Below are 21134 nucleotides of genomic sequence, written 5' to 3'. Positions count from 1 at the left end.
TCTCGGCAGTCCAGAAGCAGAGGGAGGCCATTCAACACATCTTGCCCCGCCGCGAGTCTAGACCCATCCCGCCGCCGGTGGCTCAGCCTCCCCCCGCTCGTCGCCGAGGGCGCCCCCCCGCGGCCCCCACCAAACCTGCTCCGTCGCCTGCTGAACCCAAGAAGGAGACGGCCCGACGTCGAGCCGGCCGCGGGGGTGCGGCGCCGCCCGCCTCTCAGGGACCTGCAAAGAACACCCGCAAAAGAGCCGCGAAACGTCCCTGACGCGGGCAACCCGGAGGTGGAGAAGTTTGTTCTTCAGGGGACGAGAACTTCTACGTCCCCGCTCCCGCTGGAGGGCCGGGGGTTGTTGTGCACTTTAACGCTGCCGCCGGCCCACGGGTCGGCGGTACCCACAACTTCAATAAAAGAGCAATTTCCTTCACCTCCGGGGCCTCGGCCCCGTGTTCCCGTTCCGGGCGGCACCAGGATGCCCTCTCGGAGCCGGACTCGGAGCTGTCTTTCGCCAGCGCGGGAACCTGGGAAGAAGGTAGGCCCTGCTCAGAGCAGCTTGTCTCCCCTTCCTGTTCCCCCCCTAGGCTGCCCCACCACGGTCACGTCGGTCAACGTTCCCTTGACACCCCTGTCGAGGCGCTTGGGGGCCTGGCTTCAGCTCCCCAGCCCCTCGCGGTGGTTGATACGGACGGTACGTCTCGGCTATGCGATTCAGTTCGCCAAAGCTCCGCCCAGGTACAGAGGTGTCCTTCACACTCGTGTCCACTCAGACACCCACGCCGCTGTCCTGCGTGCAGAGGTCGCAGTCCTACTGGCGAAGGATGCGATCGAGCTTGTCCCTCCAGCCGAGATGAGGTCAGGGTTTTACAGTCCCTACTTCATCGTGCCCAAAAAGAGTGGTGGGTTAAGACCCATCCTGGATCTCAGAGTCCTGAATCGGTCCCTTCTCAGGCTGCCGTTCAAGATGCTCACGACGAAGCGCATGCTCACATGCATTCGTCCCCAGGATTGGTTTGCAGCCATCGACCTGAAGGACGCGTACTTCCATGTCTCGATTCTTCCTCGCCACAGGCCCTTTCTTCGGTTTGCGTTCGAGGGTCGAGCATACCAGTACAAAGTTCTCCCATTCGGCCTGTCCCTCTCTCCTCGCGTTTTCACCAAGGTTGCGGAAGCGGCCCTGGCCCCTCTTTGGCTGTCAGGTTTCCGCATCCTCAACTATCTCGACGACTGGCTTCTGATAGCCCACTCTCGAGAGGTGCTATGCGACCAGAGGGACCTGGTGCTTCAGCACCTCAGCCGCCTGGGCCTTCAGGTCAACCGAGAAAAGAGCAAACTCTCCCCAGTGCAGAGGATCTCTTTTCTCGGTGTGGAGCTGGACTCGGTCTCCATGACAGCCCGTCTCACCAACGAGCGCGCTCAGTCGGTGCTGAGATGTCTAGATTTATTCAGGCACAAGACAGCGGTTCCTCTAAAAACTTTTCAGAGGCTCCTGGGGCATATGGCAGCTGCGGCCGCGGTAACGCCGCTGGGGTTGCTTCATATGAGACCGCTTCAGCACTGGCTACACGACCGAGTCCCGAGACGGGCATGGCACCGTGGCACACTCCGGATTGGCGTTTCCCCGCAGTGTCGCCGCCTGTTCAGCCCGTGGTCAGACCCTGCCTTTCTCCAGGCCGGAGTACCCCTGGGGCAGGTGTCCAGGCACATCGTGGTTTACACGGATGCCTCCACCACGGGTTGGGGTGCTGTGTGCAACGGGCAAGCAGCTTCGGGCTCCTGGACAGGACCTCGACTGCAGTGGCACATCAATTGCCTCGAGTTGCTGGCTGTGCTTCTGGCCCTTCGTCGCTTCCGACCGACGTTGCGTCAGAAGCACGTACTTGTGCGTACCGACAGCACTGCGACTGTGGCTTATATCAACCGCCAGGGCGGCCTCCGCTCTCGTCGCATGTCACAACTCGCCCGCCGTCTGCTCCTCTGGAGTCAAATGTGGCTGAAATCGCTACGTGCCATTCACATTCCGGGGGAACTCAACCGTGCAGCCGATCAGCTCTCACGGCAGTCCACCCTCCCTGGAGAATGGCGACTCCACCCCGAGACAGTCCAGCTGATTTGGAGGCATTTCGGGGAGGCCCAGATAGATCTGTTTGCCTCCCCCGAATCCTCCCACTGCCAGCAGTTCTTCTCCCTCAACGAGGTATCCCTCGGCAGGGACGCTCTGGCCCACAGCTGGCCTCCGGGGCCCAAGTACGCCTTTCCCCCAGTGAGCCTCCTTGCACAGACCCTGTGCAAGATCAGGGAGGACGAGGAGCAGGTTCTCCTGGTCGCCCCATACTGGCCTGCCAGGACCTGGTTCCCAGAACTCAATTCCCTCGCGGCAGCCCCTCCCTGGAAAATCCCCTTGAGGAAGGACCTTCTTTCTCAGGGGATGGGCACTATCTGGCACCCACGTCCCGATCTATGGAACTTGCACGTCTGGCTCCTGGACGGGACGCTTCAGACCTCGCCGGCCTTCCACAGGCCGTGGTAGAAACCATCACTCAGTCCCGAGCCCCCTCTACAAGGCAGGCGTACGCACTGAGGTGGGGTCTTTTCGTCGACTGGTGTTCCTCACGAGAACAGGACCCACAGAGATGCACGATTGCAGTAGTGCTTTCCTTCCTGCAAGAGAAGTTGGAGCGCAGGCTGTCCCCTTCGACTCTCAAAGTGTATGTTTCCGCTATTGCCGCACATCACGATGCAGTGGATGGATCATCCCTAGGGAAGCACCCTCTGGTCGTTAGATTCCTCAGAGGCGCTAGGAGGATCAATCCTCCCAGACCGCGCCTCGTACCCTCTTGGGACCTCTCCGTCGCCCTCCAGGGCCTGCGGGGACCTCCCTTCGAGCCCCTCGCCTCAGTTGAGCTTAAGTTTCTGTCATTAAAGACAGCGCTCCTGACTGCGTTGGCCTCCATCAAGAGGGTGGGGGATCTGCAAGCTTTCTCTGTCGACGAAGCGTGCCTGGAGTTCGGGCCCGGCGATTCTCACGTCATCCTGAGACCCCGGCCCGGCTATGTGCCCAAGGTTCCCACCACGCCTTTCCGCGATCAGGTGGTGAACCTGCAAGCTCTGCCCTTGGAGGAGGCAGACCCAGCTATAGCATCGTTGTGTCCAGTCCGTGCTCTGCGCACCTACGTAGACCGCACTCGGCACTTCAGACGCACCGAGCAGCTCTTTGTCTGCTTCGGAGGTCAGCAGAAAGGGAATGCTGTCTCCAAACAGAGGTTGGCGCATTGGGTGGTAGAAGCCATCTCCCTGTCTTACTTATATCAGGGAGAGCCTTGCCCCTTAGGCTTGCATGCCCACTCCACACGGAGTGTTGCATCTTCCTACGCGTTGGCACATGGCGCCTCATTAGCGGACATCTGCAGAGCTGCCGGCTGGGCGACACCAAATACCTTTGCCAGGTTTTACAACCTTCGCTTAGAGGCCGTCTCTTCCCGAGTTCTGACAGGTGACCGGGAGGACGGCTAGTGTCGGCTTGCTGCGCCATTCCCACGTGGATCCGTGCGCTATCTCCCAGTTTGTTCCCTCCGGCGAACCTGGGTCCTCCATGCCCCTCAGTCCGGGCTAGACGCGGAGTAGCTCTTGACTGTGCTCCTGCCGGGTCTCCTTCGCCCCGCAGGTTGTGGCTATTTTTCTCTATATTTTTCCAGGGGTCAACCAGAAGGCCTCTGTTTCCCTCGTATATCCCTAAAACCCCCTTATGGATATATTGAATTTCTTACTTTCACATGGACAGAATTCATGTCTCCGCCCCCCCAACCCCTGCTTCAGTTTCTGGCATCCCTGGGGGCCCCCCTTCTCGGGCCCCAGGGCGTTGGGAAGGTTACGTTAACGTCCGCCTGTTGACACGTCCGCCTGCCGGCACGTGGTCGTTGCGTAACGCGGCGCAGGGACGTGGCTTGTTCCATAGGGTCAGTTCCCATGTAACGTCGAAGTGATTCGACTGAAGGGGAACGTCTAGGTTACGTAGGTAACCCTCGTTCCCTGAAGGAGGGAACGGAGACGTTGACGTCGCTTGACGTCGCATGACGTCGCTATTTATACCCGTATGTACGGGGCGTGGCGCGTCATGCAAATGCCACTCGCCAATTTTCATTGGCCTTTTGTATAAGGCTCAGAGATGATTGGATTCTAAGCGAATTCCCATGTAACGTCTCCGTTCCCTCCTTCAGGGAACGAGGGTTACCTACGTAACCTAGACGTTATCTTATTAGTCCCGTGATCCCAAATTCCCGCTCTTTGCAGAGATAAATTTGGACATGATTTCTATAACAAGACTATAATACATTTCGCAAAGAATTGAATTACAGGAACATTTTGAGAATGCGATTTCCAACTCAGACATATCAAACATCAATATAAACCATTAAACTATTCAATAGTTATCAAAAGGGACATACACAATGAGTGATTAAAACATAATAGACAAATGTGTGGGTTACATATATGATAGGAAGTTATACATAGAAATGAGGAGTTGCTCCTTAGTTCTTTAGCACATTTTAGGTGCATATGTACATCAATAGACAGTTTTCTGTGCCCTTCTGTGAGGGTCTGTTCTCTAAGCTGGGAGGTCAAAAGTTTAGGGAAGGAATTTCCGTTGTGTCCTGTGTGTGGGGGAAAACCAACCATATCGCTAATGACTTTAATCATGTGATGTTCAAAATGAGCATCTCTTTGACCATTAATCTTGGTTCCCTCTCAGTCGGTCTCTACGACGTCACGTCGGAGACCGACGAATTGGGATATCGCTTTAGAGATACCAATCCTCTTCGTGTGTAAACTAAACGAGCCAATGCACATTGGCATGCATGATTGCATCCAGCTGTCGCTGATCACAGCGTGAGCATAAATACACAGCAGGTGCAATGCATAGACAGCATTTCGCATCGGAGCCGATCTTCTCAATGAGAGACGCAACGAGCCATTCTAAACAAAGAACTCTTCTCTGCGGTGTTGGCGGTACGGCGCGTCAGCGGTGGTGGTCTCCTGTGGGTGGGAAAAAGCGCGCAGTCAAGGATTGCACTACCTGCCTTCTGTGTCGCAGCGGCCATCTCCCCTGTGTGCTTCAGCACTGAGCAGTTTCTAAAAGAGTATCACGGGTGAACGTCTTTTTAAAGACGAGGTGTTTGAAACACAATGCCGTTTCACCCGTGCGTTTCTGGATGCGGTCGTTACCTGGCGCCAGGTGATGGTCACGATCGCTGTCTGACGTGTCTGGGTATTGAGCACGCTCAGGCGGCGTTTGTGGATGAGTCATGCTGTCATTGCGGCGGCATGTCCATCACGGAGCTGCGGACCAGACTCCGCTTCCTGCAAAGGGGCGGGGTGCCAGTTCCTCTGCCCAGATCTACCGTTCCCCCCGGCAAACGGTCTGGTCTGACGGTGACGGTGGGGAATTTCCTCCTTCCACCGACAGTCCGTTCCATCTGGAGCTCCCAGAAGAGTGTTCGGGTCCTCCTCGTGAGGTACCGCTCATTACTTTTGGGGCTCCCCCTGACGACCGGATGTCAATCGCTGCATCGGGGGGTGAGCCAGACTTCTCGGGGGAGGACGATTCCGGATCGCTGCCGTCCATTGGGCGGTCAGCGGTGCCGGATACCGACCCCGAGATGATGGCTATGCTTTCCCGGGCCGCCGAGAGGGTAGGGCTTGAATGGAACCCTCCATCACGTCCCGACCCCTCTCGGCTGGATGACTGGTATCTTGGGGTGGCCCGCGCTGGTTCTCAGCGTCCCACCCCAGTGCCCTTCTTCCCGGAGGTGCATGATGAGCTTACTGGGACGTGGACGGCACCTTTTACTGCCAGAAACCGCTCCAGTGGCACGTCCTCCCTCACCACCCTTGATGGCAGACCAGCGCGGGGGTACGCGGCTGTCTCGCCGGTGGAGCGTGCGGTGGCGATGCAATTGTGTCCCGGCGCCGCTTCCACTTGGCGGGGCAGCCCGTTGCTCCCCTCCCGGGCCTGTAGGCACTCGTCGGCTCTGATCGGCAGTGCCTACACGGCTTGTGGCGCTGCTGGCTCCGCCCTACACGCTATGGCGTTGTTACAGGTCCATCAGGCCCAGGCACTGAAGGACCTGTACGAGGGTGGTCACGACCCGGAAGTTCTACGTGAACTCCGTATCGCTACGGACCTCGCGCTACGAGCGACGAAGGTTACGGCGCGGTCTCTGGGTCGTGCGATGTCCACGATGGTGGTCCAGGAATGCCATCTCTGGCTGTGTCTGGCCGACATGAGGGAAGCAGACAAGGTCAGATTCCTGAATGCCCCCGTGTCCCAGACCGGCCGAAAACTTCGCCCAGCAGTTTTCGGCCGCCCAGAAGCAGACTGAGGCCATCAGTCATATCCTGCCCCGGCGTGCTCCCGCTGCTGCCTCCACCCAGCCGCCGGCGGCACCTCGGTCTGCTTGTCGCCGAGGGCGGCCCCCTGCCTCCGCCCCCGCTCCACAGCAGCCTGCGCAGCAGCCTTCACGGCGGCGCCGTGGAGCCGGTCCCAGGGCGGCCGCCCCGCCCGTCCAGGCTCCCACCAAGACCAGTGGGAAACGCAAGAACAAGCGTCCCTGAGACGGGCGACCCAGAGATGGAGGAAGCTGCTCTTCGGGAGATGGTGATCGCACCACTCCCTCCCCCGGAGGAGGGCCAGGCGGAGAATCTTTTGTTTCCTTTAAAAAAGTTTCTTTTAAGAAACCCGTCATCGGCCTCACGGTCGGTGACACCCAAATTTTCAATAAAAGAGCAGTTTCTACTATCTCTGGGCGGTGTTGCACGGCGGGTGTTGCACGGGTTAGCCCCGGGCTTCACCCCCTCTCCCCTCCCGCCAGCAAATGGCGCTGGGCGGTTGGAGAGTGCGGTAAGACGGACTACTCACGCACCAGCTGCCAGAACGCAGGTAAATGTCTTGCACACACCACACACAGACACTCTGACCCCGCTTCGGACCGGCATAGAGACGCCCGAGCGGGGTCCCTGCGTTCCACCTCGCTGCCCCCCCGCGGGTACGTCAGTGGTCCCGCTGGTCCCTCTTGTACGTTGGCTGGGGGCCTGGAGAGGGCTTCCCAGTCCGTCTTGCTGGCTCCTCCGGACCATCAGGCTCGGCTACGCGATTCAGTTCGCCCGGCGTCCGCCTCGGTTCAGGGGCATCCACTTCACTACAGTGAAAGTAGCAGATGCCCCTGTCCTACGGGCAGAGATTGCTACCTTGCTGGCGAAGAAAGCAATAGAGCCGGTCCCTCTAGCCGATATGAAGACAGGGTTTTACAGCCCCTACTTCATAGTACCCAAGAAAAGCGGCGGTTTACGACCGATCCTGGACCTGCGCATCTTGAATCGAGCTCTTCACAAGCTACCTTTCAGAATGCTCACACAAAAACACATCCTCAGATGTGTTCGTCCCCAGGATTGGTTCGCAGCGATCGACCTGAAGGACGCGTACTTTCATGTTTCGATCCTTCCGCGCCACAGACCATTTCTGCGGTTCGCGTTCGAAGGCAGAGCATATCAGTACAAGGTCCTGCCCTTCGGGCTGTCCCTCTCCCCCCGTGTCTTCACGAAAGTCGCGGAGGCGGCCCTTGTTCCCCTCAAGGAACAGGGCATTCGTATCCTCAACTACCTCGACGACTGGCTGATACTAGCACACTCTCGAGAGCAGTTATGCGAACACAGGGACCTGGTGTTGGCACACCTCGCCCGCTTGGGCCTTCGGGTCAACTGGGAAAAGAGCAAACTCTCCCCCATGCAGAGGATCTCTTTTCTTGGTGTGGAACTGGACTCGGTCAGCCAAACAGCTCGCCTCACGCAAGAGCGGGCTCAGTCGGTGCTGAACTGCTTGAATACGTTCAAGAGCAGAGAAGTGGTCCCACTGAAACAGTTTCAGAGGCTCCTGGGGCATATGGCAGCAGCTACGGCAGTTTTACCGCTTGGCCTGCTCCATATGAGACCACTTCAGCACTGGCTTCGTGGCCGAGTCCCGAGGAGAGCGTGGCAGCGCGGCACTCTCCGGGTCAAAGTAACCTCGGCCTGTCGCCTAACCTTCACCCCGTGGTCAGACCTAGCTTTTCTTCGGGCAGGAGTTCCCTTAGAACAGGTCTCCAGGCACGCTGTGGTACACACGGATGCCTCCACCACCGGTTGGGGAGCCACGTACAACGGGCAGGCAGTGTCGGGGGTTTGGACGAGCCCCCAGCTACACTGGCACATCAACTGCCTAGAGCTGCTGGCAGTACGCCTTGCCTTGAACCGTCTCAAAGGGCGCCTTCGAGGCAAACACGTGCTGGTCCGTACGGACAACACTGCGACCGTTGCGTACATCAACCGACAAGGTGGTCTACGCTCCCGTCGCATGTCACAGCTCACCCATTCTCTCCTCCTCTGGAGTCAGAAGCATCTGAGGTCGCTTCGTGCCATTCACATTCCGGGTTTGCTCAACCGTGCAGCCGACGAGCTCTCACGAGCTGCGCTTCCCGGAGAGTGGAGACTCCATCCCCAGTCGGTCCAGCTGATCTGGAGACGTTTCCGGAAAGCTCAGGTAGACCTGTTTGCTTCTCCAGAGACGTCCCACTGCCAGCTCTTTTACTCCCTGACCGAGGGTACACTCGGCACGGACTCCCTGGCATGCAGCTGGCCACGGGGCCTTCGCAAGTATGCGTTTCCCCCAGTGAGCCTTCTCGCACAGACACTGTGCAAGGTCAGGGAGGACGAGGAGCAGGTCCTGTTAGTGGCGCCTTACTGGCCTACTCGGACCTGGTTCCCAGAACTGATGCTCCTCGCGACAGCCCCTCCCTGGCGGATTCCTCTGAGGAAGGATTTACTGACTCAGAGACGGGCACCCTGTGGCACCCGCGTCCAGACCTCTGGAAACTACATGTCTGGTCCCTGGACGGGACGCGGAGGTTCTGAGTGATCTACCCCAAGGAGTGGTAGACACCATCACTTCGGCGAGAGCTGCATCCACGAGACATGCTTACGCCTTGAAGTGGAACCTGTTCGTCGAATGGGCTTTCTCAAGAAATGAGGATCCCCGAAGATGCTCGGTCGGAGTCGTGCTTACCTTTTTGCAGCAAGGGTTGGAGCGTAGGCTGTCACCCTCCACCCTTAAGGTCTATGTAGCCGCTATTTCTGCAAACCATGACCCCGTTGAAGGAAGGTCAGTAGGTAGGCATGACCTGGTCGTCAGGTTTCTCAGGGGAGCCAGGAGGTTAAATCCTCCTAGGCCCCCCTCCGTACCCTCTTGGGACCTGTCTCTGGTGCTCACAGCACTACAGCGGGTCCCCTTTGAGCCTTTACAGTCAGTCGAGCTAAAGTATCTCTCTATGAAGACTCTGCTCCTGCTGGCATTGGCCTCCATCAAGAGGGTAGGGGACCTGCAGGCGTTTTCGGTCGACGATTCGTGCCTTCAGTTCGGGCCGGCAGATTCCCAGGTAACCCTGAGGCCCCGGCCTGGCTACGTGCCCAAGGTTCCCACTACTCCCTTCAGGGACCAAGTGGTGAGCCTGCAAGCGCTGCCCCCGGAGGAGGCAGACCCAGCCCTAGCTTTGCTTTGTCCCGTCCGAGCATTAAGATGCTACGTCGACCGGACGCAAAGCTTCAGGACCTCAGATCAGCTCTTTATTTGTCACGGAGGACGGCAGAAGGGGAAGGCCGTCTCCAAGCAGAGGATGGCACACTGGATAGTGGATGCCATCGCCTTGGCTTATCAAGCTCAGGGCGTGCCCTGCCCGCTCAGGTTGCGAGCTCACTCTACTAGGAGTATTGCATCCTCCTGGGCGCTGGCTCGTGGCGCCTCGCTATCTGACATTTGTAGAGCTGCGGGTTGGGCGACCCCTAACACGTTCGCTAGGTTTTATAGCCTTCGTGTAGAGCCAGTCTCCTCCTGTGTTCTCACCTCAAACGGGTAGAAGCACTGAGAGGCACTGGCTCAGGTCGGCTTGCTATCTTCTCCAGAGTGTCCATGAAGACCCTGTCGAGTCCTCCTTCCTCGGCTCCAGACGTTGCGGAGCGTCTAGGCGCCAGGCCTCTCTCGATGAATCTTTAGAACCGATAGAAGGCTTAGGATACATGAGAGACTTAAGTGAATCCCATATGTCTTCCACGGTACCCACAGAGACCGTGTTTCCCCGGTAACCTTCTACCATCTTCACGAGGGTTCAATCACCTCCATTCTTCCATATGTCCTAATTGAGCCATATGCGTATTGCTCCGAACCTCCTGCGGGATGGGTGGGAGCTCCGCACGTTCCCAGTGCTCCAGCTTCACTAAGTAGGTAGTGCTATGTTATACAGTGACTGGTCTTTCTGATCCGCCCTTGGCCTTAGCAAAAATTGGAGGCCAGGTGGCTTGCTCAGGACACTGGAGGGGGGCAGCAGCTGCGGCGCTTTGCTAGGGATCCCAATTCGTCGGTCTCCGACGTGACGTCGTAGAGACCGACTGAGAGGGAACGTCTTGGTTACGTATGTAACCCTCGTTCCCTGAAGGAGGGAACGGAGACGTCACGTCCCGTCGCCTCAGCTGCTGTACCACCGCTGTGCGGCCGGACCCAAGCTCGGCTCCTCAGCGAAATCCTGTCTATGCATTGCACCTGCTGTGTATTTATGCTCACGCTGTGATCCGCGACAGCTGGATGCAATCATGCATGCCAATGTGCATTGGCTCGTTTAGTTTACACACGAAGAGGATTGGTATCTCTAAAGCGATATCCCAATTCGTCGGTCTCCGACGTGACGTCCCCGTTCCCTCCTTCAGGGAACGAGGGTTACATACGTAACCAAGACGTTACTTGCTCCAAATTTGACAATCTCCTTATTCGAAGGATTTGATTATGAAGAAGTGTCTTTGTGTTAATTTTGCAAGTTCTTGGTTAGTTAGGTCTGCTTCAGGCTGGCGTTCTGGCGCCAGGCTATGAAACGTCAGATTTATGACGGGCCTCTTGTGGAATGTACGTCTGTAGAAGTGTTCTAACTTCTAATAGACTCTCTTAAATTGTCTGATTCGCGCTGAAATCCTACACATCCCCCTTTCGATCGGTGATGTGTTGTTGGCAGAAGACATCGACGAGCGCTGGAGAAACAAAGGCAGAAGAAGCAGACACAAACACAGCAAACAACAAGACAACACTTCCAGGGCAGTTACTGTACCGGTGCATGGCATTACGTTATTCGGGTACATGTAGTACCTGGAAAATGGTCGAATTCACCTAGATATTGTTGTTCAAACTTGTTTTCGTATAATGATGCTTTGATCAAATTTTGTGATTAAATTTGTTTGTTTATTTAAGGTTTTAAATTTAGAGATGTTCTGGTGACATCTGTGGTAAAATGATTTGACCTATCTTGCATGGAGCTCTCTGGCTCCCATTCAGTTCAGAATGGTTTACGGATATTAGGTGTGGCAAGTCAATCCTAATATCAGACCTTTGACCCTTGTAGGGTGGCTAGGAGTTTCACCTGCTAAATTAAGAGAGGAAGGGAAGAGATAGGCAAGAGGAAAAACAAAACAAAGAAAATTAGCTGCGGGTTTTCCTAGTCAGGGTTGCGAGTACTATTGAGCTAGGATGGCAGGTGCAGCTGATGTGTCATGTACCTTAACATAGTGTCAGGTGTTCTACCTGGGGTGAGGCTAGCTGCATGTTCCTTCCTGGTGGATGTAAAACTATGTTAAGCTGAGATTTGAATATTCTACTCGTGGGAAGAATATGTTTGTCAAAGGTGTTATCAGTAGGTGTGGTTACCTCTGGGTTGTGAATGTTAATTGTGTAGTGTATGTATGGTCAGATCTGTTTCAGTCTGTTTTGGCTCCCCCTTTTCTTGTAGGTCGGTGAAGATGCTCTCTGCATCCTTGGCTTGGGTGAGGGTGTGTTCAGATGGGGGTCAGTCCAGCAAGGCAGGAAGTTCTTTAGCAGACAGTCGGAGGTAGTTTGGCATGGCTGTGTGAAGCTGGGGTGCAAAACTTTGTCTCCTATGTTGCATTTCACTTGTGATGCCTTCTGGTTGTGGCAGACTTTCTGACCTTCTGTGCTTTAGTGGTTGCTGTTGCACAGACATGAATGTGGTTCATGGAGTTGAAGTTCATTTGACAGTTTCTTTGGAAGTGATGGGTGACTGAGGCGATGTTCTTTGGTACCTCAGAGTTTTCATCAGCGGTTGGCCGTGAGAGACTTGTTTGTTCTGGGTGGTTGTTGAACAGGTGCTTGTCATCTCTGATGCGGTGGTGTACCAGGTGATTGTCGGCCTTCCGTTCTGTCGCTGGTCACAGCGAGCATGACTTCTGTTTCTAGTCATTCGTGTCTAGCTGGTTTTCAAGGAACTCTTTCAGTTGTTTCATGACTTGTTCCATGTCTTCTGAGGGTGAACAGTCTTGTTCTTGTGTAGACTTAGCACTGTGGGTGTCTAAGTGGTGCTGATGTGGGTTCTGTCTTTGCTTACCCACTCTAGTTGTTGTTGGACAAGCCGGTCGTTTGGCTTTGCACGTCCAGTTAGGTTTCCAGCTGATCCTTTCTTTTGGGCTTCTTGAGAAGTGTGGCTGGTCCCATGGCTTTTCCCAGCGGTTGGGCTGATAGCTGTTGTGGACATGGGGCTCACGTTCTCTTTGCTCTTGATGGAAGACTCCGGTGTTGTGATGCCACTGGGTGTCGTCCAGTGCAAGGCTTGAGTCTTCGGTTACAGAGTTCAAGAGTGTGGAGGTTTTGTTACCTTTCTTTGAGGTCAACTTTTGCTTGGTGTAGGCCTTCTGTGTTAGATCGCGCAACTGTTGGATGGTCATGGAGCGCGGACAGGCCATGACACCGAGATGACGACTGACTCCAGGGTGCAGATTTTTCAGGAAAAGGCTTTTGAAGCTCACCTCTTCTTCAAGGTCAGGTTTGTTGTGTGCACCGAAGTAGGCTTTTCGGAGCCGGTTATAGTAGGCTTGTGGCGTCTCTTGTCGACCTTGTTCGGTCTCCAAGGCAGTTAACAGTCCATATTCAGACTCAGGGTCTGTAAACTCTTTGATCAGGACCTCACAAAGTAGCTGGTAGTTTGACTTTGTGTGACTGAGTTGTCGATCTATGAAGTTTCGTACCTCGACACTTGACGTTGCTCTTAGGAGGTACAACCTGTCTCTGTCAGTCACATGAGGTCTCATTTCTAAATGAAAATTAATATCTTGCAGGTGGGCCTGGATGTCGTGGCCCTCTTTGGAGTTCGGGTCAAACTGGCTGATGCTTTTAGACAGCTTGTTGAGGTCTTTGATGGTCAACCCATGTGCAGCTCCAAGGTCTGCTTGGATGGGGTCTCTGCTTTCGGTGACAGGAAAGAGCTGTGTGGCGAAGGCCAGTGAGGTTTTGGGTGGTGGCCCTTCGCTTCTTTCATTGGATGCCAGTTCTTGGATGTGAGACTTAGCTCTGCTCAGCAGTGGTGAGGCTGAGAGATGCTTCGCTCTTCTTGACTCTTGTTTCAGCTCACAAGCATCTTTGAGTTCTTTTCTGACCATGTAGAGCTCATCGTTGACATCATGTAGATGTTGGGTCAGATTGTCTATTTCAGTGCTGTACCTTTCAAGGTGGTCTTCTAAGGCACTGATTTCAGCATTCTTGTCGCTGATGTCGTTCTCGGCTTTCTCTAGTAGCTGTTCGGCATACTTGAGTCTGTTTACCAGGTCTCTCTGGGCAGCCTTTGCTTGTTGCTGGTCAAGTTGAGCTGTTGCCAGGGCTGCTTGGAGCTTTTTAACTTGTTCCGTTGTTTCCTGCTCCCTCTCGTTGGGTGCTTTGAGTTGATCTTGAACTTTCACTTCCAGCTTGTCTATGCGGCGTTGAGCACGTGACAGCTCCTCTTGAAGATGGGTGATGTGCTTGTCGCTCTGTTTCAGCTGGGTGGTGAAGGCATAACTTAAGGAGCTGGTGATTTTGACTAGCTCTTCGTGGTTGTTGTTCTGGCTTGAATCTTGTGTCAGGAACCTTCTCATTAAGAATAATAACAGTTCAAAGGTCTTGGGGGTGAGGCTGTCCGTCATGCCTCTCAGCCAAGTGTTCACATCTTCCCCGTGGGCAAGGGGATCTGCAGTCTGTGGCATGTTGGCACGCTGAGGAGAAGGGAGACTGACACAGATCTGTGTGAGGTAGAAGCCTATGTGTGGTGGGACAACTAAGTGTTGTGTCAGTGATTGTGAACCCCTAATGAAGTGTGGCGATGATAGTGTTGGTCTCAGGGTGTCTAGGTAGACTAGGGATGTGAAGACTTCGTCACTCTAATGAGGAAGAGGAAAGAAAACAAGAGAAAAAGGTGAAAACACTTCAGTGAAATAAAACAATTCCCTTTTCCAATGGGAGGAATGTTGCTTAGATTTTGTAAAAAGGTAAACAATATTATTATATCTCTGTTCGAGACGTGAGAATATAATAATAATGCTGGTATCTCTTTTCTTAGTCTGACAGGATTGACACCGAACACCTTACAGTTGGACCGCTTACCAAGGAGGCTTCGAAAGCGACTGGTGTTCAACACTTATCTCTAATAATTGATCTCAGTATGGGATGAGATGCCAAATTTTGGAATGCGTTTTCAAATTCAGGGAGGTTAGGAAGAACGAAGGAGAGTTTGTCTACAATCAAATTCATAAGGATGATTACTGTTCTTTGACAAGATTTTGCATTTCATTCACTTAGAATCGATTGATGGTTCTTACAGGTCCCTGCAAATGTGAGGAGTAAAGAAGGAAGGAAGCAGGAGAGATTTGAGTAGAAGGGAAAGGAAGGAGACTCAGCAAATTGAGTGGATCGGGTCCACTCACAGGCTGCGTGGCTGTTATACCCGACTATGAGTAGGGTGTCGTTTATAGTTGCTGCACAACTAATGAAACACCAATAAAATTTGAGTGAAAGAGAGTTGTCTTTCTAATTTATTTGAACTCGTAGTGAGGGATAACAATGTCTCCTATTAAAGCTCAGGTGTGTCGTTCCCAAGCTAGGATACAAGGAGGTAAAGGAGAAAGGTAGGGTAAAGTGAAATTAAAGGTAATAAATGGCAAAATAATCAAAATGAAATTAAGTGCAGGAGGAAAAACACAAAATAAATAAACAAATAAAATAAAATAAAATAAAAATGGAGGTTAATTGTATAACCAAGAGAGAAAGAAATAGGGGTAAAAACGCAATTAAAGAAATGAGTAAGTGTGATTCTGAATAGAATCTGTTGATAGGGGTAACAAATCAATTAGGTAAAATAAGTTACCCTTAACTTTCAAAGTTCAAGGCTTATTAGTACCTAAAATGATTGACCTAAAAGAGAGAATACTAGAAATAATGATCATATGAAATGACCAGATGAGGAAATTCAAATGAGTCCAAATACATTTAATGTTTGAAATAAATGTGAATTTGTCACAAATAATAATTGTGAAGTAATATTCCCCTTTCTAGTAAAATGCATATAAAGTGGTAAAGTTAGAAAATTGAGAAATAGGACAGAAAAATAGACCAACAGGTGTATTAGTTCAGGGGTTTAAAGGGTTAAATCACTTTAGCTTTGCCCACACACACTTTATTCAACCACTGGATGTTAATGCTAACTGCTAACCTTTGAGGCTAATCTTTAGCATAGACTTCAATGTAAAAGCAACAGTTTCGTTAGCTTAGCAACACCGTGGAGTTTGTTTATGGTATGACGTCATTGTGCTGCGCGTGCAGTTCAGAGTTGCTCCGGAAGTAGGTTAAGACTTCCGAGTCACCATCGTAGCTACGGCAACCAAAACAAACTATAGTGAGCTAAGCACATGAAGCATTACATTGCAAGTTCAGTTAAGAATGTTACATGAAATGGCAGCGCATTTCAACACTGTACACATAACAAGACCACTTCTAGTTGGTTTTGCGATGTGGCGCTTTAAACTCTTAGTTCGTTCAGAGTTGGATTTAAACTTTATTTAAGTGGCAGCTTGGCGCTGCAAATGAGGAAACAAAATAATAAATGATCTCGGCGGATCATAAATCTCCGTGCCAGTTTCTCTGAGCACGTAGACACAACAGATTTTATTCGCTGTTGTTTAGAGTTAAACTTTACTTGATCAAGATTTAAAACACTCCCGTTTAAATCGCACTGTTTCACTTAGTGAACAGACACAAACAGGCAAGCATTATTTCTAATGTTTAACCAGGGGAGTCAAATTACATAGTTGCTTTGACAATGGAACACGCATTGACAATTAAACTATGAATAATAAGGCCTTTAAATAGATTGAGGGACACGCTCAAACTATCCTTTATTCGTCAATTTATTTTCCCTTTTAATGACTGCAGTTTAGTTCCGTTCAGCTAACGGTGGCTGAGATATAGCAATTGAATGGCACTGGAACACGCAATGACATTAATTCAACTATAAATAAGGCATTACAGAAAATGAGGGACACGCTCAATTTCGACCTTATTGTACGATCTCAGACCTTAACTTTAAACTCACTTACTACAGTTTAAAAGGTAGAGAGACGTTCTCGAGTTACCGTCCTCTGCATTCACTCTAGGTTTCATTCATTCAAGCGGGCGGCCGCGCTGCTTACGTCACACACACACACGCACATACAGTCTAGACTCAGACGCTCTCATCCACAGAAATAGAAAATATTAAATAACTTGGTTGTGCTTACAATTTAGATTAAACTGTCTCGCGTCCTCCACCAATATATGTAAGATTGTAAAAGGGGTTAATTACACATATAATTTATAATTTAGCTCAAAGGGAAATCGAATATGATTCAATAGGGAATTTCTACAGAATCGCTGTTTTACGGCTGTTCAAGAGTCGACCTGCGATTCATTCACAAGCCGTAACAGAAACTCTGCGATGGATATTACTATCCAGAATATAGTGAAAACACTATATATTAGCACAGTAGCAAAATCAGCAGTTTAAGACATTAATTTGTAAGCACAAAACACAAGATACTTATCTTTTCTAATAAAAATATGATTTTAATGGATAAACCTAACACATACAAACTAAACTAACATAAACACACGCATTCACACAGGTTGCAGAAAGAGAAAGTGAGGAAAGAATGAGTTTAAAGGAATGAAAATATAGGTCCCAAGTTAGCAATATGTGCTATTGCTTAGACCTGAACAACCATCAATCACTTAATTAACCCTCATATTGAGTCTCTCAAAGAGGTTATTAAACTTTATCAAATGCACCAGTTCAGTTAGAACCTGGAAGTTACTTGCGTTGCCTTTGTCTGTGAAGGGAATTCCTTTCGTCGCTCGTTCCAGAAAGGGTTTTCCCGAGGTTGCTGATTGGTCGGTGGTCGGTCAATGTGATGTCTTCTTGGGCGTTGGCTGGATATGAGAGTTGCTTGCTGTTGAAGTTGAGGTCAGAGAAGAGTCTAGGTCGAAGACGTTTAGGTCGGTCGCGGCTTGCACAAACTTAACTAGACACGAAACTCTCAACGGAAAGAAATAAAAAGAATTAAAGTAAAAGACAGCAGTGGAATGGTCTCCTCATGTTTCCTTTAGAGGAGGCTGGCATGCAGGCCAGGCGGCGTCAAGACGCGGCGGCGCGAAGCGCGTGAAGAGCGTTGTAAGGAGTAAGAAGAGTTGCAAGAGATAAGAGCGAGATTTGAGGGTGTCCTTGAGTTTTTAAACTCAGCCTTTGGACACACCCCAAAATGGTGTCTTGACCAATTAGAACAATGTCCGAAGTCCGGTGGACTGCTGGTTCCTCCTACCAACCATAAATCCCAATGTTATCTTATTAGTCCCGTGATCCCAAATTCCCGCTCTTTGCAGAGATAAATTTGGACATGATTTCTATAACAAGACTATAATACATTTCGCAAAGAATTGAATTACAGGAACATTTTGAGAATGCGATTTCCAACTCAGACATATCAAACATCAATATAAACCATTAAACTATTCAATAGTTATCAAAAGGGACATACACAATGAGTGATTAAAACATAATAGACAAATGTGTGGGTTACATATATGATAGGAAGTTATACATAGAAATGAGGAGTTGCTCCTTAGTTCTTTAGCACATTTTAGGCGCATATGTACATCAATAGACAGTTTTCTGTGCCCTTCTGTGAGGGTCTGTTCTCTAAGCTGGGAGGTCAAAAGTTTAGGGAAGGAATTTCCGTTGTGTCCTGTGTGTGGGGGAAAACCAACCATATCGCTAATGACTTTAATCATGTGATGTTCAAAATGTGCATCTCTTTGACCATTAATCTTGGTTACTTGCTCCAAATTTGACAATCTCCTTATTCGAAGGATTTGATTATGAAGAAGTGTCTTTGTGTTAATTTTGCAAGTTCTTGGTTAGTTAGGTCTGCTTCAGGCTGGCGTTCTGGCGCCAGGCTATGAAACGTCAGATTTATGACGGGCCTCTTGTGGAATGTACGTCTGTAGAAGTGTTCTAACTTCTAATAGACTCTCTTAAATTGTCTGATTCGCGCTGAAATCCTACAATGCAAAGCCCTGTTCATTTATTTTTCATTATGCATTATTTTAAATAATAGTTTTGTGATGATAGAAGTGTTTAAATATTGCCCTTATTTTACGAAAGCCTGAGAAGTGCACAGATCATGCATTCCTTAAACAGTAACTCAGCTATGGTAGTCAGTTAGACTTGTTCCAGCATGTATATGTGATGTATGTGTCTGTATATTTATGTATGTTTAGGAAGACATAGATACGTACTATATGTGTCTGCTGCAAGAGAATGACATGGCATCAGAGAGAAAGTGCAGAGGTCTGCTGAAGGATCTGTTCTCTGACATGAATAAGCGACTGCAGGAGGGAAAGTACAGTCAGTCTGGAGGATATAAACTCTACTGCAGAGACAGAGACACCATCGTTCAGCAGTACCGCAGAGAACCCAATAAAGGTGTTTCGGTAAGGATGCTTAAAGTGTTTTTGTGAGATTGTTCTTTGAATATAAATAAAGGGATGAGGGGCCCTATACTGTAAAGGTACTCTAATATATATTTATGTGCAGGCTGAGGCCATGCTGAATGAGTTTCTGAATGAGCGAGGACCTGAAGCAAACAGCATCCTCTACACAGACACAAAAATCACTGAAAATGACAGAAAGATTCAAGGTAAATCTTTTTTTATTTGCATTTCATTAGAAAAAAATTGCATGTGAAATGGAAACCAAACCGAAAACCTTACTCAAGAGCATTTCTAGGGCTTCTTGGAGTTCAGGAGGTTTGGTAGTAGCATCATATTTCAAGTCATGTTTCTCATTTTCTATTTTGATTGACAGAGGAAAAGGAAAAGAATGCTCTGCTGCAACAGAATTTGAAAGAGGAAGAAGAGAAACGCATCGAGAGTGAGCGAATGAGGAAGGCAGAGATGGAGCGGCAGGAGGACCAAATTAAGCAGATGCAGGAGAAGTTCAACAAGGAGCTGGAGCAGCAGCAGCAGGAGATGGAGAAAGCCATTGAGTGCAAACTAAATGAGCAGCAGGAGATGGTAAAGAAAGGCTTTGATGAGAGAGCTGATCTCCTGAATGAAGAGATAACGAGTCTAAAAAAAGAAAAGGAAAGTTCCGGTGGTTTTATGAAGGAATATGTAATGCCTCTTTTAGGAACTGTGACAGAACTCCTTCCAGCTTTCCTTAATTATAGAGTGCTGATGAAAGGACTCAAAAAAGTATAATTACCTCTTCAATGCAAATCTCTTTTACATTACACATTGATTTATTCATATAGCTTACAAGTCACAAAGTATTTAGTAGGACTGTGTTTTGTTTGTTAATGAGTAGTGAATTAATTCACATACTTGGTGTACTGTATGCTGTGTCCTAAAAGAATGTACTTTGTTGCTGGTGATGGGGAAATCTATAGTTTTTAGCAAGTAGTAAAACATACAAGTTCACAATTATGTTAGTGTTTAGTAGATTTCTATTTCACATTGTGTCACACGGTTTTTGTTTAGATGTCAGCATTGCATTCTTTTAACAATTAAATTTATCAGATAAAATATGATTTAACTTTACTATGAACAGGATACAAGAAATGACCACATCTTGTCATCCTTACATAGTGGCATACATTTTCATAGGTGTTCTCAGGAATGTCCTATTGGTTTTTTAGTTTATGTGTAAAATAAGGTCTTTGGTGAACATTATTTTAAGAGACTGTTCTACAGAAACTACATAGTCATACCACCTTTTTGTTTTCATTGCAACTTTTAATGCAAGAACTTCAATGGTTGTCAAGTGCATCTTTGTAGTTGTAGTCCTTATGCCATTGGCAGTTTTGCCACAGAACTTTGTTTTGGTTGTATTTTAGCATTTTATTAAACATATGATTCAAATATATAAAAAATAAAAAATAAATAAAACATTCTGCATGAGTTGTATTTTTTAGTAGTAGTTGAAGTATTTTAAGGCGGCTTAATACCAAATAGATATTTTTACAACATTTTCAGCAACTACATTCAGGAATGTACAGCCATGGTAAGAAACATACTCAGAAGGCAGGAATTGTTCAAGCTTCTTGAGAGGTTTGTTGTTAGCTAGGCTAGATATAAAAATATATATATAAAAAAAAAAAAAAAAAAAAAATATATATATATATATATATATAGTGGGGCATTAGCCACCAATTGTGCAAGTGCTCCCACTTAAAAAGATGAGAGAGGCCTGTAATTTTCATCATAGGTATACCTCAACTATGAGAGACAAAATGAGAAAGAAAAAAAGAAAATACAGAAAATCACATTGTCTGATTTTTAAAAAATGTATTTGCAAATTATGGTGGAAAATAAGTATTTGGTCACCTACAAACAAGCAAGATTTCTGGCTCTCACAGACCTGTAACTTCTTCTGTAAGAGGCTCCTCTGTCCTCCACTCGTTACCTGTATTAATGGCACCTGTTTGAACTCGTTATCAGTATAAAAGACACCTGTCCACAATCTCAAACAGTCACACTCCAAACTCCACTATGGCCAAGACCAGAGAGCTGTCAAAGGACACCAGAAACAGAATTGTAGACCTGCACCAGGCTGGGAAGTCTAAATCTGCAATAGGTAAGCAGCTTGGTGTGAAGAAATCGGTAACGCTTTAGATTACAGCCCGCAAAGAACTACGTAAGTAAACTGAATTTACGGTGTAAGTTTCTGT

The 21134-nt window shown here is 49.4% G+C and overlaps 1 protein-coding gene across 1 annotated transcript in view; it reads left to right on the top strand.

Annotated features, from left to right (window-relative positions):
* LOC141330949 (guanylate-binding protein 1-like) overlaps nt 1-20354 on the top strand; it is a 28516-nt gene extending 8162 nt beyond the window's left edge. The window contains exons 9-11 of the mRNA XM_073835762.1: nt 18685-18897; nt 19001-19103; nt 19271-20354. Coding sequence (XP_073691863.1) covers nt 18685-18897; nt 19001-19103; nt 19271-19665 — 711 coding nt within the window. The 3' untranslated portion in view covers nt 19666-20354. The remainder of the gene's footprint in view (nt 1-18684; nt 18898-19000; nt 19104-19270) is intronic.
* Nucleotides 20355-21134: the final 780 nt, after the last annotated feature.

The sequence above is a fragment of the Garra rufa genome, chromosome 3, assembly GCF_049309525.1.
Source record: "Garra rufa chromosome 3, GarRuf1.0, whole genome shotgun sequence".
Lineage (NCBI taxonomy): Eukaryota > Metazoa > Chordata > Actinopteri > Cypriniformes > Cyprinidae > Garra > Garra rufa.
Note: the sequence above shows the minus strand (reverse complement) of the source record. Positions and strands in the feature narration are given on the sequence as shown.